Source organism: Buteo buteo, chromosome 12 (assembly GCF_964188355.1).
Source record: "Buteo buteo chromosome 12, bButBut1.hap1.1, whole genome shotgun sequence".
In the NCBI taxonomy this organism is placed as follows: Eukaryota; Metazoa; Chordata; class Aves; order Accipitriformes; family Accipitridae; genus Buteo; species Buteo buteo.
This window is the reverse complement of record NC_134182.1, coordinates 11,013,413-11,030,180: the sequence shown is the minus strand read 5'-3', so window position 1 is coordinate 11,030,180 and position 16,768 is coordinate 11,013,413. Positions and strand designations below refer to the sequence as shown.

The 16,768-nt window shown below is 35.8% G+C and overlaps 1 protein-coding gene across 1 annotated transcript in view; it reads right to left on the bottom strand.

The window, feature by feature from the left end:
* USH2A (usherin) overlaps nt 1-16,768 on the bottom strand; it is a 392,565-nt gene that overhangs the window by 54,492 nt on the left and 321,305 nt on the right. The window contains exons 55-59 of the mRNA XM_075042640.1: nt 15,394-15,501; nt 14,674-14,857; nt 13,819-13,976; nt 6,423-6,581; nt 5,624-5,786 (exon numbers count right to left, since the gene is read on the bottom strand). Of these exons, the coding sequence (XP_074898741.1) occupies nt 5,624-5,786; nt 6,423-6,581; nt 13,819-13,976; nt 14,674-14,857; nt 15,394-15,501 (772 nt within the window). The remainder of the gene's footprint in view (nt 1-5,623; nt 5,787-6,422; nt 6,582-13,818; nt 13,977-14,673; nt 14,858-15,393; nt 15,502-16,768) is intronic.

The following is a 16,768-nucleotide window of genomic DNA, read 5'->3' as shown; positions in this document are numbered from 1 at the left end:
TTGTCCTTTTAGGATAGAACACATCAGGTATGAGACTTTTAGAATTTAGAACATGAAATTTTAAATCCATATGTAGTTGCTAAGTAATGACTTGAATTGCAGTATGGGTGCAAGTTTTCAACAATTCTGAAAATCAAACTATTTATGGAGGTACTCACCTCAGGATCCCTCATTTATGGAAAACTTATGACCAATTTACTTGAGCAAAATGTTACCTAGTGGACAAGGGATAAATACACTATCATGCCCACAAAACCAAAGCTGTGCACTCTTAAATTCTGATTTGCCCACAATAAATATCCCATTTGCTCTTGTGAATGGAATAAGTAATCCCTTGTGCAGAAACTTAGCAGAATTTGCAGCTCCACCACAAAAGCTCATTAAAATATCACAGGTAGTGCTTTCTGTAATAAGCGACATATTTTTTCCAATGCTGTTTTTGTTTAAAAATGCAAACTTAAGATATATAAATATGATTCACTGTAAAGGCTTTTGGCACAATGTGTTTCTATTTTTGTACATATGTATATATATCTGTATGCATACATACATGTGCACACACATATATATTTACATATACATGTACATATAGCATTCCTACTACAGATCTGCTTGTGTTGGACCTGGTAATATTCTGAGTATTAGAGAAGATTACAGATGATCCTCAGCTCCTTTCTAATGTGGCCTCTTCTAGTATATAATTTACAACAGTTATATTAAGGCAAGCACTCATCTTCAAAACAGAGTTATCAAATCAATTCTTTCACTTGGCATAAAAATGTTTGTGTGAAATTAAGTTGGTTACATTTAAACACTGTGATAAATCTCAATGACGGTTGTGCTGTACTGCACATGAATTTAAGTATTTCCCCTACTCTTCACAGGAACCTTGGCCTTTGCAGAACGTAAAAGTACTTTCACCCTCCATGCCAACAACAAAAAACAAATTACATTATCTGCCACTTTTATTGCAAGTAGGGCAAATTTGCAGAAGTAAAATTGGTTTGTCTGACTACTGGGTGTCATCATCACTACACACACAGAAGCTGAAGAACATTTCTTTGGCAAGAGAAAATCTGTATTTCACAGAATTCTGTCAGATTTTATTTTGTTAGATCAACCCAGGAATTACTTTAAAAATACAAAATGCAATAATTTTTTAAAACTGATAATCTTAGCTGCTTGTAATAATATATACCCAGGTATTTACATGCAAATATGAAGAATATAATGAATGCATGTGTGTACACAGCTGTTTATTCATCCTTTGTGTATATGCATATATAAGGCATGCATGAATACGTTATTTTCCTATATGAAGCTAAAGTTTTGCTGCACTCTGAGATAAGCAGGCTATATGGACACTGTTTAGTTTAAAAGGGTTAAAGTGTGATTTTATAAAGAGAAGAGTTTTGAGGTACAATGTCTCTAGTGTATTGAAATAGGCAAATGATAAGATGTCTTGATACTGAGAATTGGTTGGCAGAACTGGGTGGAGAATGGCAGGTAGAACAGGCAGGAAAGATTCCCTAGCAAATCTCTCTCTTGCAACAAAATGTCTGGAAGATTTGGGGTACAAAATTACCCATTGACCCCAAAATTCCATCAGCTATTTTTAATACGCTTCCCCATGCTCTATTGCAATGGTAAATTAAGCCTTACACAGAGCTCTCCCTTACATGCTGTTCACTGACTTAATGCAAGACACATAATTCTGAAAGGTGAAACACTACTATGTCTTCCTCCTGCACCTAAAAATATAGTCTTTTCTCTGTGTATTCAAAAACATGCCTAAAAAATCTCTGCGGATAAGTGAAAAGAGAGTATATTTTAGTGCAATAAAGTCACATTTAATATGTCTTGTCTGACCAAGCAGTATGGCACTTAAATGAGTACACAAATTCATGTTTTATAAATTTTCAAAACTCTGCGATAAACAGTTTTTTTCACACTGAAAGATAAAATATGCCACCAACTGTAAGCTCATCCACAAGCAAAGCTGTACAGTGTAGTCTGGTTAAGTATTTAGATCTTATTACTGCTGAATATTTAATGAATGAAACTTATGGTTAGGTAAATGGTTCCATCTGTAGCGCTAAAAACCAGAATATCTTCATGTATGAATAAACTTTGAACAGAAGTGGTTGAACAGTCTGTAATCATTTCAATCGTCTTAAGATTTAAGATTCAACTGCTCATTTAACTGGAAGTGTTTCTTATGTACAATGAGCTGCAAAGGAGAATAACATTTCCAAGAGCTGGAAGCTGTCTCTTAATCTGCATAGTCCGATTTGCTGCTTACATTCATTTTAAAGATGCTCAGATACAGTTATTTTTATAAGGGCAAATTCTCCCTGCCCCACTGCCAATCTGAACCAGATGACATAAAGAGGAGAATATAATCTTCTTTGTGACAGATAACTATAGAGCTGTATGCAGAGGACTGCAGCAACACTAACTGCAACACTCATCCCTCAGCTTTCTTATGTGGAAGGAGACCCAGGGAATCCCTGAGGTCTTGCAGGTCAACCCGGAATTATTCTTCACATGTTTACCTTTCAGCATGCAACAAAAGTAGATGTTTTAGCAGTGCCTGCTGTTTTCCTTACCAGAGTGGTAGTGAGTTATTTCTAGAAACACTGAGAAGTCCTGGGGTAAAATTCAAATGATTGGGTAATCAAACTGTCAAATGTGGGGGAATAATGCAACATCAACGATGCTGCCCCTCTACAGTTTCACATTCAATTAAACAAAGCAGCCTCACTTACCATTTGGATGGTATATTCAACAAATATATACTAATGTATATTGTATGTTTTTCTTTTCTCTTCTTTTTATTTTTTTTTTACAAGTTTTGATGTCAAAAAGCAAACAAAAGGAATTTGAGATTATTGCATGTAACATGCTAGTTTAGATTAGGTATTATATCAATCACAGGTATAAATAAAACCCTTCAGGAGTTCTTACACTCAATGACAGATCCATCCATAAGGATTCTTATATTAAACCATCCACTAATATATGTGCCTTGGAAACTGTCTTTGGTGCAGCTCATGGTTAAGGGTATAAGGGTAAGAAATGAATTAATCATAAAGAGTCAGTCTAGAAGCCTCTACACTGCAAGTCACAATAGCTACTGAGACATGTCCTCTGTCACAACAGTCAACAGTCACTGAGACATGTCCTCTGTCTTAAATTGCCTGTTGATTTTTCAGCTACATTTTTACCATCAGGATTGTTCAGCTAATGAGAGCTACACTACAATCTCGCATATGTATATTAAATAATACAATCTTACTGAACATGATGTAGACACTTGGACAGAAATTCAGACACTCCCTTAAGCAAGACATGAACCAAAATACTTCTAATTTTACAGGCAATATTTCTTTAAGAGTCATCTCATGTGCATCCTACACAGTGCATGCTGGTGGTCGGCAGAGAGCAGTTCCATTAGCTGATGTGACCTACATCTTATTAAAATACAGCAAGAAATACATCACCTATTTCCATAATATTATTTTTCCAGACTAGCGATTTCTGTGGTTGTCACAGGGATGTTATGTAATGATGAATGGGAAGAGAAGTAGATTGTGTGATTGTCTCATGAACCAGATCTTTTCTCATTCACAACCTCTTCTAAGTTGTGGTCCTTGCTACAAAAGTTTTAAAGCCTCAGATCTGTGTTTAAAACAGTTACATGAATCAAAAATAAAATGTCACCATCTCTTTTATCATAAACTAACATTTTAATTTTTTGGTTTCTAACAAAATGGCTGCAAACTTGCAAGTGCTTTTATGATTCTAGAGGAAAGCACAAGTCCTGCCATTTTAATGCAAAGACCTGCACACACACTAGCTCCCCAAGCATTCCAGGTTTTGAGTTAAATGAATTTATTTTGGTGGTGATGCAGTAAGGAAGAGGCACATGATGAAGAAGAAATTACATGCCATAACCTCCCATAGAAATACTGCAGTCTTGCTGCTGCTATAACAATGTAAGGTTATGTGTGGCTACAAAATGAAAAAGAACTATGTGCTTACATCCCATTTCTGATTTTTTTGCAGCTATCTGAGAAAGATTTGATATTGTTGTTGTCTAAGCACATTTAAACTTCAGCTGAAATAACTGCCAAGTGATTCATGCCTATGTAGGTGAATATAACGATTGTATCTGGAGCCCCAGTGCGCCATTTTCATTTCACTTTAAATAAAAAACAAAATGTATCTATGTCAGTCAGTGCCCTTCTGCTGTACTCAGAGGTATCAAACAGGCTACAATTATGATTGTGAAGTGATTGTGTCACATTGGAGGAAGGTTTATTGCTTTTGAGTCTGCTAGGCAGTAACACATTCTGTTTCATATTACTCTTTATATCATTGTTTGGCTGTGACTAGAATAATCAAATGCCATCAAATGCTGTCAAATTCAATTTACAGTATTTTTCACTGAAGCAGGCTTTCTGCATTATATTTCCTGTTTTCCCTTTCTATGGTTGCCATGGAATAGCAGCGGTAATCATCAGCTTTATTTACAAAACCAACAGAGTGAAGACATGTCTTGGGCTATAACATACACTTTATTCCTCTTCATACAGGGGAGGGACTTGGGTTTTTTTGATCAGACAATTAAAAAAAGGAAACAAAAGGATATTTCAAGAAAGCTGAAATTTTTAGAGACTACAAATGTGCTTAAAGCAAAAGTGAATTTATATTAATTATGACTGCTGATTCCAAAAAGTAATTTGATTCCCTGCCTTCTCAGTCACAGCTCTAATATAATAAAATGTCCTAAACTCTTTGTGGGAGGCTAGGTTCAGCCCAGCATGTTTTTACCACACATATTTACACTTGGGAAAACCAGGAATGTCATAGTTTAAATTCTTATCCAATACATGGCTTGAGTTTTATATTCTCTGACTTTCTCAAGCTATTCAAGAAGGTCCCTTCATCAAGTTTTTAAAAAAAGATCAATGGACACAGCAGATGTCAGTGCTCTGCTACTTTGGTAATTCCCTAAACGGAACTACCTATATAGAAAAATCCTCACACAGAGCTTATGAAGTTCCTCATAGGGAGTGAGGATGTGTCAGTCAACCACCTAGGCAGGGCAGCTGAATACAAACATGAAGGAACACAAACAGATGCCCTGTAATCACACTCCAGATTACTTACAAACAGGAACATAATTTATCTTGGAAAATTGATCTGTGTTAGGAACGTAGATACCATTTCTTGCTTATAAAAATCTCAGAAATGGTGAATTACTCCTGCTTCCATTCCAAATTCTCAACTCTCTATCAGAGAGGATTGAAGAATGTACCTAGTGGTCTGGGTAAACTCAGTGAGAATATCTAACGTACAAATTTTTGTTTGTCCCTTTGAATTTTTAAAAATACATTTTAACCTGCTTTTTGTCATTTGTCAATCAGGAAGATGATTCTTGTCTCAGCTCTTATTCTCAACTTGTCCATCCATAGATCAGCACTTCACCTTAGCATTTCAAAGGCAATGTATATTTTACCATATACTTCTACATTTTTTTCTACCTTCTAGTACATCCAGGAATAAAGAAATGAACAATTCAATAAGACTAAGAATCTGAGATGATAAAAGCATTTACCTGTAAATAAAGTAGTTAGTAATGATGCCATTTGGTTTCTTAGGTGGTGCCCATTTCACTTCTATGAGTGCAGATCCCATTGCTTTAACAATAGGTGGGCTGAATTCTCCAGGAGGTGCTTCAGCAGTTCTTGAATACGTTTGACCACCCACTCCACACCCACCTACAAAACCAGAAGTTTGCTTAGTGATGAGAGCTTCTTCCTCAACAAAAAATACAGTAAAAGCAAATGAAAGTCAAGTAAAGAAGTTCCTGATGAAATGGTGCCTCATTTCACCTCATTTCATTATTAAGTACTCATTTAAATTACCACAACTCCACTGATGAATCACTCCTGATTTTCACCAGTGCAGGTGAGGAGACAATTGGTTCCAAAGTGTCATTTTAGAAAGACTTATTTCAATAGGATTTTGAAAATGTCCATTGAAGTCAAGGAATTTTGTAATATTTGGGCTCTTCTCTCCTGTCTTTATGATTACCACTTCTTGTTGGTGAACAGTTGCAGAACTGATTTTGTTCTGTATGCACATTTTCAAATATTGTTAAGCTATTTGTGAAGAGCTTTTAATAAAATGGCACATATTACCTAAAATACATTTTTAAATCTCCATTTAAAATATTCATGATATAACATGGAGAAATATTTAATGCTTCATTCAGTGCTAGGCTTTCTTTTTACTAGGTAAACATTTGACTCCAGTGTAGGAATAAGATTCTATCTGTTTTGCTGAGTTGAATCTCTCTGCAAAACCTCCATTCCCTTCCAGTCAGAGAGGTGAGTCTTTCAAAATCATCTTACCATTCTGGCATGCTTGTATTCTTATCTCATACAGGGTGTAGGGATCTAGGCCATCAACAAAAGCAAAATGTGCGCGTCCTACTGGCTTCACCAGTGGAGTGGGACTGCTTGCATTTAGTAAGATGTTGTATTCCAAAGGCACATTGACAATGAATATCCCTGTTGTGAAACAGAGAAGAAGCAGTGATTATCTGAAATACTAACAACAGTGCAGGACAACTTCAAAGAGGCATTAATCATATGCAATTTTAAATGTAAGCCCCCTCTGGAAGTTTTACCTACAGCCTCTTTTGGAAACTACAACCATTTAAATATAAACTGAAACAGATCCATCTACAGATCACAACCAGAAGACAGACATTACAGTTCTTAGTTAAAAATCAAAATTCAATTCAGTCAATGCCTGTGTTGCAATTGCTACTTCTGGGAAGAGCGACCTTATGACTGGGAACCATGCAGCTTTTATTTTTTTATTTTGGAGGAGCGACAGCTACTAAGCACTGCTGTTTGAATATAGAGTCATATGATCAAAAAAGTTAATTGCCACCATCCAGCAAAGGATCTGGTTTTAGCCCAGCATCAGTTGCTGAGTGTAGGTTCTTAGCCTGCTTTACCAGTAAACTACAATACACTAGCTTGAACCAAGAAACATATCATTTCAACTGATATAAAACCAAACTGTTTAGTTTTTGTTGAAGAAAAAAAAACCTCAATTTTTACTATTTTGTTTTAATTCAAACATTTCCCCCATCTATTCCTCTTCCCATGCTGTCAATTACTAATTTTCCAGTTCTGTTGAGAAGCTGAAAAAAACAGTTTCTCCACGAGAAGAAGCTAAACCATATGCCATCCCCTCAGAATGATCAGCAGAGGTTCCTGGATCTTCTTGTGTTTCCTCCCACGTGACTTCTCAAGGGTTTTTTTTTTTGGTTTGGTTTTGTAATTAGGAAATGGGCTGTAGGCTTTTTATTTTTTGTCCACTATAGACTGTTCTATGCAGACAGCAGCAATTTCATGAAACCAAGAGAATAATCAAAGAAGAATGTTTGTTAAGTGTGTTTCCTTCATTCCACAGTTACATAAGGCACAGTCTTAAAAAAGAACAAAGTAGACAAGGTACCTTTCTGAAATGAGTCAAGACGTATCTGATTGGTAAGAGCACATTTGTCTTTCAACACAACACCTACTTTAGATGTCACAGAGATGTCTTTGTGATTGCACCAAGAACCAGATTCCTATGAGCAGTTCTGGGACTTGTCCAGATCTTGAGAATCTTTCCATTATTAACTTTGGAAAACAACTCCATTCTTTCTCCTAATCGTGGTTTTGGTCCTTTTCTGATAAAGTATCTACATTGATACTATTACCCTGAAGCTACAAAGAGCATTTTTTTCCACTGTTGTGCATCTTTTAGATGGATTTTTTTAGCTAAGTATGTATGTGAATATGCACATTAACAGAAAAAAAAAAAAAGTTTACAAGAAATCAGAGAGATTTCAAGTTTATCTGTGGTACTATAAACAACAGATGTACTTTGGAAGATCAGAAAAATCTTTGAAATACCAAGTTTTTACAATTCTCAGAAGAAAAAGAGGACGTGAAAATCCCAAAGAAATAAGATGCTGCTGCCTCACTAGATGCTAGACAAAGGAAATGCCATTACACTAAAAAGCTGAAAAAATAGCCCTGAAGTGGAGGCATGACTTCAATCTTATTCGACTGCTCAGCTTACAGGAAGAAAAAAGATGCTGATATTAGCTGTTGGAAGAGGTGAAGGGAGAAGGAGACAGAAAGTGCAAAAAATCCCACTGTAAAATTTTCCTTTTTCAGTGTAAAAGTTTCAAGGAAAACACCAAGACCTAATCATTAAGAATGGAATAATAGAAATACAACTTTTAAAGTCATGCAGGATGTTACAGAGTAAACTTCTGAAAGGTGATCTTGAAGTAGGTGGTTTCTGCAACAAAAAAAATTATTTTTTGTCTGTGATATATGGAAGATGAAATGATCCGGAAGAGTGCACTTCAGTGTGCATTGTATAATTATACCAGTAATTAAAGGTATACTATTACAGCTAAACTGTAACCTTTTTTATTCTTTTCTTTTTTTCTATAATTGGAGTGCCTGTAAAGGATACAACAGAAGATCGGAAAGTAAGAGCTTGAAATGGTAGACAGCATATCAAATAGAAACCTTTTTTTAATCTCGTAGTTAAGGTCCCCTTCTTCTCCAATCCTGACAATAGACCAGATATTTCAGCCAGAAAAACCCACCACCTTATGAAAGTGACACATAATTCACTTTTGTGCATCTGATCAGTGCATATATTCTAGGCAAAATTCACCAGAAACCTTTGAATTGGAACTATTCAGAATGCTTGATTTCCCAAGGAAGATTAAATACAAACAAGGACAGCTGAATCCAGCCATCAATATGCAGCAAAGGACACATTTCAAAATAATTGACCTATCCATGTCCAACATTCAGTCCATATCTCAGCAGAAATGCTAAAAAACCCCAAACAATGAAAACCTAAAATCTTAAAATTCTGCTAAATGTTGCAATATATTGGGAATGGTACCAATAATAAATATGCTCAGGAGAAAAAATAATCTCAAGTGAACATGAAATTGTAAATAAAACCAAGTAAACATCCTGAAAAATTCCAATATCCAATGGAAATCCTTCTACAATTTGATGAAATTTATTGAATGCTAAGATCAAAGGTCCGCTTTATAATCTGAAAAATAAAAAATATATACTCATACAACACAGAAACTTGTAAAAAACCCCTTTCTTCCAGAAGAGCCTTCAGCATCTGCACCCAGTCTGAAACTACTACCTTCTGTGCTCTGATGACTGAAGGAAACAAAATGGGCATATTTGTTACAGTCAGCTGGGAAACCACACGACTTGGTTAGTTCCAGAGTTCATAAATTTATGTCAGAATAAAAGGAACCGTAAAAGCACAAGTGAACCAATTTACCCTAAGTGTAAATGGCAGTTTTGTTATTTGGTGTCAAAGTTACCATGAGCACAATGACAACCTGCCATAACACATTTTCATGTTCACTAAAGAACAAGGATTTAGTTGGTTAATATTCCCAGCAATACTCTTTTTCATAATTTACAACAACTAGATGCTGATAGGTTATTTAACATTTATGAAGTTAAGATGTAATCAGAAAAACCCTGATTATCTTTACAAATAAAAAAGTTAAATTATTCCACTTTTTTTCTCTGCGACTTCATTTCACAGCAGGTGCACATTTTGCAATGGGACAAGTCAATCAAACTGAACCTTGTTTTTTTGTGGGGATATTTGGATAACATTTAATGGACAATTCTGTGCAAAACTCTGCAAATTAGGGTTGACGGCTCTGTGTACTTCAAAACTAGGGTAGGTCAAAAATAGAATTTGCAGCACAACATGCTTAGAATTGGGGGGAAAAAAGCTACAGTCTGTTTTACAGACTGGTCGCCAAAAATCTGTTTGAAGTCAGTTGCTGAAAAATTGTTTAATATGATGTAAAACCCAATCACAATTAAAGCAAAATACTTGAACTGTTTCACTTATAGTAAACAAAATTAGAGTGTCACATCTTGTATTTAAAAACAAGTAAGAGTAAAGTTGTATTTTAATATTTAACTTCACAAAATAAAACAATCTATTTGGCTTCCTGAGATTAAGTATTTACATTAAGCTTCAAATATCCATATATCTCATTCTGGTTGCATCAAGTATTCCCAACAAGACTCTGAAGACACTAACAGCTGGAGATGCTGCCTGCTTTCAAGATGCAGAACTTTGGACACTGAGCTTGAAAAGCTTGTCCTACAGTGATGTGGAGCAAACAATAATTTACATGAGAAAACAAAAATGAGGAAATGTAACATTGGCTTAGCAAAAGTCAGAACAATTTGTTAGGCCACTAATAAAGGAGAAACCAGGTTAGCTGGGGAAGCTAAGAGACAAAGCTAGGAGACAAATAAATGTCATTCAAATACCAAATTTGATCTCAAGAAGAATAAAGTAGGAATCCAGACATGTTACACATCTTTCATTCTAATTGCTAAGCAAACCCAGAGGTGGATGAAGTAGACTGTTACAACATGATGAAAGAAGACATTTTAATCCAGATGATCATTAACATATGAAGCAAGTAACCCAGCAGCAGAGGACAGGATCCTCTTTTGAGTATGTTCAGCTTTCATGGTATCACCAGCAGCAACTGAAGATATCTAGAAGAATCAGGGCCCCAGTGAGGACCAGTGGGGTTGTCAATGAGTTGAAATGCATGATGGCTACCTGCCTACCTATCAATAACATTTATGGATATGCCTTGGGAGAATTATGTGGTGGGGTTTTTTTCCATTCAGCTTTTCTGCTGCTATCCATGGCACTAATAGTTGTTCCACAATAATTGTAACATATCCTTCTGTACCGTATCAGTGAAATGTACCGTACCTTTGAGGTCTGTGCACTGAGGCAATACAACACAAGATAATGGGATACCTATTTCAGAAAATAAAGTCCTATTTTCCATAGTGACTGAGGTGTGTCAAATATTTTTTCTGAATCCATCACTTTAACCACTACTCGGCCACATTGCTATTTAGCCAAGTCAGGAGTTTTGAAATGCTACATATCTATAAAGTCATAAGATTTAGACACATTACAGATGTTGAAACATTAAAATTAAAGCCATCCAAAAGGAAGGTCTGTGTAATATGATGTCTTAATTAATCCTGAGGGTGATTATTTGACCCAAATTTATTACAGCCGATAAGATAGAATGCCAAAGCATCCCCGATATCCACAGACAAGAAGACACTATGACCAACTACCCTCTCATCAAAATTTGGTTAATAAAAAGCACTTTTTTTCATGGACACTATACCAATTAAAACAACTGTCTCGTCCAAGAGTGACTGCCAAGCCTGACAATCCTTATAACAAACGCTGCATTCTGGGTTTATAAAAGAAACCTCTATTATCTCAATATAGCCTATTGTGAAACAAGGATTTATACACAGAAAAAAAATAGATCAGAAAAAAAAAAAAGTTACTCCATGCACAGTGACATAAATAAGGATAAAAAGTTGTAGACTCTTCAGGCTAATCCTACCAAGCTCGCATCTGCATGCATAGGACCTGTTAATTGGATGTATGCCATTCCAGAAGATCAGAACCCCCAAAACAAACCTCCACCTGCATCCCCCACAGTCTTCCTCTTGGGAAAAAACCACGACGAGCACAAAGGTCTCAGAATAAGCATGAAGCAGGATTATGAAGGGGTCAAGAATTAATTTCCTAGCTTCTGCATATACCTATGCTTCTGCATGCAGCGTTTCTTTTAGTAGCATTAGTAGCATTTAGTAACATTTCTCTGCTGTTAGTACTCCCCATTCCTGTAAGATCAGCTAGTGGCCCTGAGGTGCTATAATAAAAGGAACAGCAAGTTTTGCTTTCCTGCCTACCTAACAGGGACACAGTATGAAAAACAATCCCTTATTCATACTTAAAAACTTAAATAATTGTCCCCACAACGAGAAGGCAGAGAGGAAGTGACTGAGTCACCACATACGCACGAAAGTGAGATGAGTGTTCAAGGTGCATCCCAGTACCCAGGAAGAAGGACATGTGCCTTCCCCTGACTGAGGAGAATGATTCCTACAGCCATGTGAATACATCAACCCTGCATCCTCTACAGAGCCATAATGCCCAGCCTCCTCCTCATCCCTCTGATCGTGTGGTTTCAGGAATACATGAACCTTTGTATGCACAATCTTAACTGCAACATAACCAAATGTACTACACAGAACTTGATTCTCCTTGCAGGCTTGTAACCTACTGCAAGTAACAGGAATTTGAGCAGCTGGAAAAGAAAAGGTCTAGAACAACAAGGACGAGCTTTTCTGGGAAACTCTTCACAAGCCTACACTATTCCAGTATATTCTTGTGGTTTAAATCTATTTGTAATGTTGCTGAATATTTTGTACCTTAAATTATATTTATTATAAAAACTATAACATAGCATGAGTCACTTTCTAATAAAACCAACTGTAGATTATATGCCATTCGAATTCACCTGCCTTCTGCTGGGTTCTAAATCCTTTCAGGCAGTAGGGGGAAAAGTTTAATTTAAGATTTTAATCTTTTTCATATATTATAGCATTTCTATAATGGATTTTGTGCTTCTGAAAACTAAAAGATTGACAGCTCAGGGTATTATAGATTTATTAATCATTGCTTAAATGGGTAGGGTGAACGCTGCTAAGCACTGCCACAGTACTTGCGATCCCAGCCTTGAAGGCAAAATACTTTTTCTAGGTGACTTTATTTTTAATGCCGATTGACTCTACTGTGACTGCTATGCAAGGAAAGAACATTCTAAATAATTAGGAAGAGGAGACATCAAAAAATTCCCTGAGTTCATTGATAAAACACATATTGCTGTTATTGCAATACGCAAACATCTGAAGTTTGTAAAAAAATTGACCTTATTTTAACTGAAAAAAACAATACCTAGAAACTGGCAAACACCTTGGCTGGAGATGAACTACACTAGACAGAAAATTGTTCATGTACAGTGCTCTCATTGTGCCACAATAACTACACCATATCATCTTTATAACATCAGTAAAGTACACCAATCACTTAAGTTACAATCTATATTAATGAAACAGAGCGCAGTCTCTCTCTCATATAAAAAGATGCTATTATTCAATTATTCCTTCTTAGCCTACCTCTGTAGCAGGCCAAGGCAACCTGGTGATGTTCAGGAGAAGTATAACAAGAGGAAAAATATTTCTAGGCCTTTGCTGACCTACCCTCCTGCAAGGTAACATGTCCATATAACACTATGGTGCTCTGGCGAATGAAATTTACTCAATCAGGTCAAAGCTAGCACAGGATCTGTGTGTCACACTCTTACATCTTTTGTTAAAGGAGTTCAACATTGTATACATGCAGGACAACAGGACATTGTAATTGCCAGGATAGCTATCAAGACATCATCAACCCAAAAGGCTGGCAGGTTTCCCTGTCGATAAGGCAGGTTAGTCTGAACAGAAGGGAAAACTTATTTTCAGTGTGATTGGGTTTTTTTCCATAATACTTGCACTCAATGATAGTTTACAAGATCAAATTAACATACGGATTTTTGATCAGCTAATCCTCACAATACCCATGTCAAGTATATAGGTCAATATTATTAAAATAATATGTCTCTAGGAAACAGCAGCTTTAGATACTGGTTATTTAAATCGCACAAACACTAAAACCAAATATGAAGAATACAAATATCAGAATGATTCAACTGCCTGCCTGAATATACTAATTTTTCCATCCTTTCGTTTTGCTACGAAGTACTACATAGAAATACATTTTTACCTGGCACATCCCAAGCTAGAAATATAGAATATGCATCAATTACTGTGACATTATATGGGACATGAATTTTCTCTGGTGTTCCTACTGGTGTTTGTATAACATATTTATCACTAGTGTTGCTGCCGCCCCAAGTGCTGGCTTCCAGCTGGTAAACATATCTGCGCAAACACAAAAAGATCAGTAGACACTATGGTTAGAAGCTTTAGGCATATCAGTAATAGAACATTTCCATTTCCACCAATTTAAAGTGAATAGACTATACAAAGGGTATTACAAACACTGCATTAGTGAAGATTTTCACCTTTAAGTTTTCTTAATGTGAGAGAAGTAACTCTTTACTTATCATAATAATAATTTTAATACTAGAATTCACATTGACTCAGAAAGTGTCAAAACCAATTTCAGAATGGCCTCTATAAAAATATCAGTAGCTGCTACTTTTCAGCCAGTATGTTCAATATGCACAGAAACATTATAAACCATGTGCAGTGCTGTCTGCCATATAAAGACTTAAATTTTTCTAAGTATATTCCATGAGGGGAAAAAAAACCCCCGAACAACCAATGAGCCAACAACAACAAGCCAAGGGGGAAGGAAAAAAAAAAAGTTCCCCCTCTTTGAATCAGAATGGCCTATTCTCAAAAAAGTAAAAAAAAGAGAAGTCCTTTGATAAAGGCTTTCCAATATTTGGAAGCCTCCTAAAAGTGCTCTACCAATTTTTCAGTAATTAAGTAATATTGTAAGACATTTTTCTTTTATTAAAAGAGTAACTTACATTTTGTACGTTTCACAAACACATATACACATACTATAGACAGCTTTCACATATTACCAGGGATTTTTAACATGCCTTACCTACTGTTAGGCTGCAGGTTAACATCTGTGAAATTCAGGTCTGTACTGCCACCCAGGAAAATCTGTTCTCCATCACGAAATAATCGATACTGAGTAATGAGTCCATTGGGTTTCTTAGGTTCACTCCAGTAGATTTCCACTTCCGTTGAGCTGACTGTGATATGATGAGGTTTTGGCCATACCCCTATTAACACCACGATTACACTACTTTAATTTTGTGACACAACTATAAAGGTTTTTTTTTTTCTTTTCCCACAGTTTGTGCTGTTGCTTTCAGCAATGTAATGAAAGCATAAAACATTGCCAGAGAGAATGACAGAATTTAACACACTTTCTTTATTTATCCTGAATAAAATGCAACCAACTAGACAGGGTACAGATTAATGGAGGACAAGGCCGAAGGCTGCAGCCTTTATAAGCCCAGTTGTCTCTGCATATTCATTTGTGCTTTAAAAAATACACATCTGCTAAGTCTAAACTCACTGACTTAAAGATGAACTTGGGAAAATTGTCACAAAAAGAAAGTAGAAATGCAGTGCCAGACAGTCAGTATAAAAAGTAAGATACAAATACTCCAGGAGAGATGGTTTTTCTTGTGTAAGTTTATATATGATAGCTTGATGGATGATAGTGGAGTTTTGCACCTTGTTAAACCATCAGAAAATACAAGCCCATATGACCATCTCTTTGCAGTTCTATAAGGATGTATTTTTCCCTTACCATGAGGAGCAGCTTGTAAAGTTTGACCTGAAAGTGGTTGGCTAGAAGCACACCCAACAGATGTGCATGCAGTAAGCATGAAACTGTAATTAGTATATGGCTGCAGACCTAGAAAGAGCAAACAGAGGTTAGACTGAGATGTTGACATCAGGCATCCCAAGAATTGTATCACTACATAGAAAGTTAGTGGACTTAAAGTAAACTTTTAATAATTTTTGTAAACGTAAAATTTGAACCATTCTTATTTTACATCTGAATAATACTGAAATGGTGAATTCTTGCTAATTTAGAGATATATCCTCTACCAGTTTAAAAGACCTGACAAAACAATTTGGATTGAATGTATGTCTATGCTGCAATGGCTCTATGGATGCCCCTCATATAGACGTATCTGAATTAGCTTCAAATCAATTCACTTAGATGGCACTTGCAGTGTAGTAACAAGAGTCCAGATCTAAGCCCAGATTATCATCTGAAAATTTACCCAGTTTCTACAGTGTAGGGTTTTTTTGTTTGGTTGTTTGTTCGGGGTTTTTTTTGTTTGGTTTTGGGTTTTTGGTTGTTTTTTTGTTTCACTGGATTTTTTAAACTATACTTCTGTCTGTACAAAACAGTTAAATTAACTGGAAAGCACCTAAACGTTCTTGGCATATCTCCATCACTAGTAACGGCCATAGAATTTCAAAGGTTTCTAACAGATAAGCACCTTAAAGTGTAATTGCTTAGAGTTTTGGACTTGAAAAGCTGAAGAGCCTGTAATGTTTTGATAATTTATTACAAATATATTTGCAACAATAAGAAAAGATAATAAAATACTCTCTTACTTGAACATGAAATCTTCTGCTATACTGCAAACAAGTCCAAAGACTTGTTTCTGCCCCCTTCTCAACTTCTATTTGTTCAACATTTTCCCCCTATTTTTTCCTATTTGTTAGATTTTATTATAAATGCTATAAAGCAGTTAGAAGCAGGACTGACAACCAAGCCCTCCACATTACAAGATATTAATTTTAGTTACTTGTAATTTTTTAAAATCTATTTTTTCAGCTCAAACCTTCTATGCTGGACATCCTTGAATGAGACTAAAAGAGAATATACTGCTTTGACCTTTCCTTGGAAATTTTCAAACATCCTTGTGCTGTGTGTCAATGACTTCAGATTTGACATCAAGTTGCCTGCAGCTTAAGAATTTGACTTTAGGACTCCTCATAAAATTGTACCCAAAATTTGGCTAAGATACTAAGCTTTTAAAATAGCCATTTCTGTACACCCATTAAAGGATTCTTACAGTTAAATTGTTAAAGATGCAGACCTCTGTGAGTATCTTGAACACCTCAGAGCTCAGCTTTAACTGCTGATCAGACTGCCTGACAGA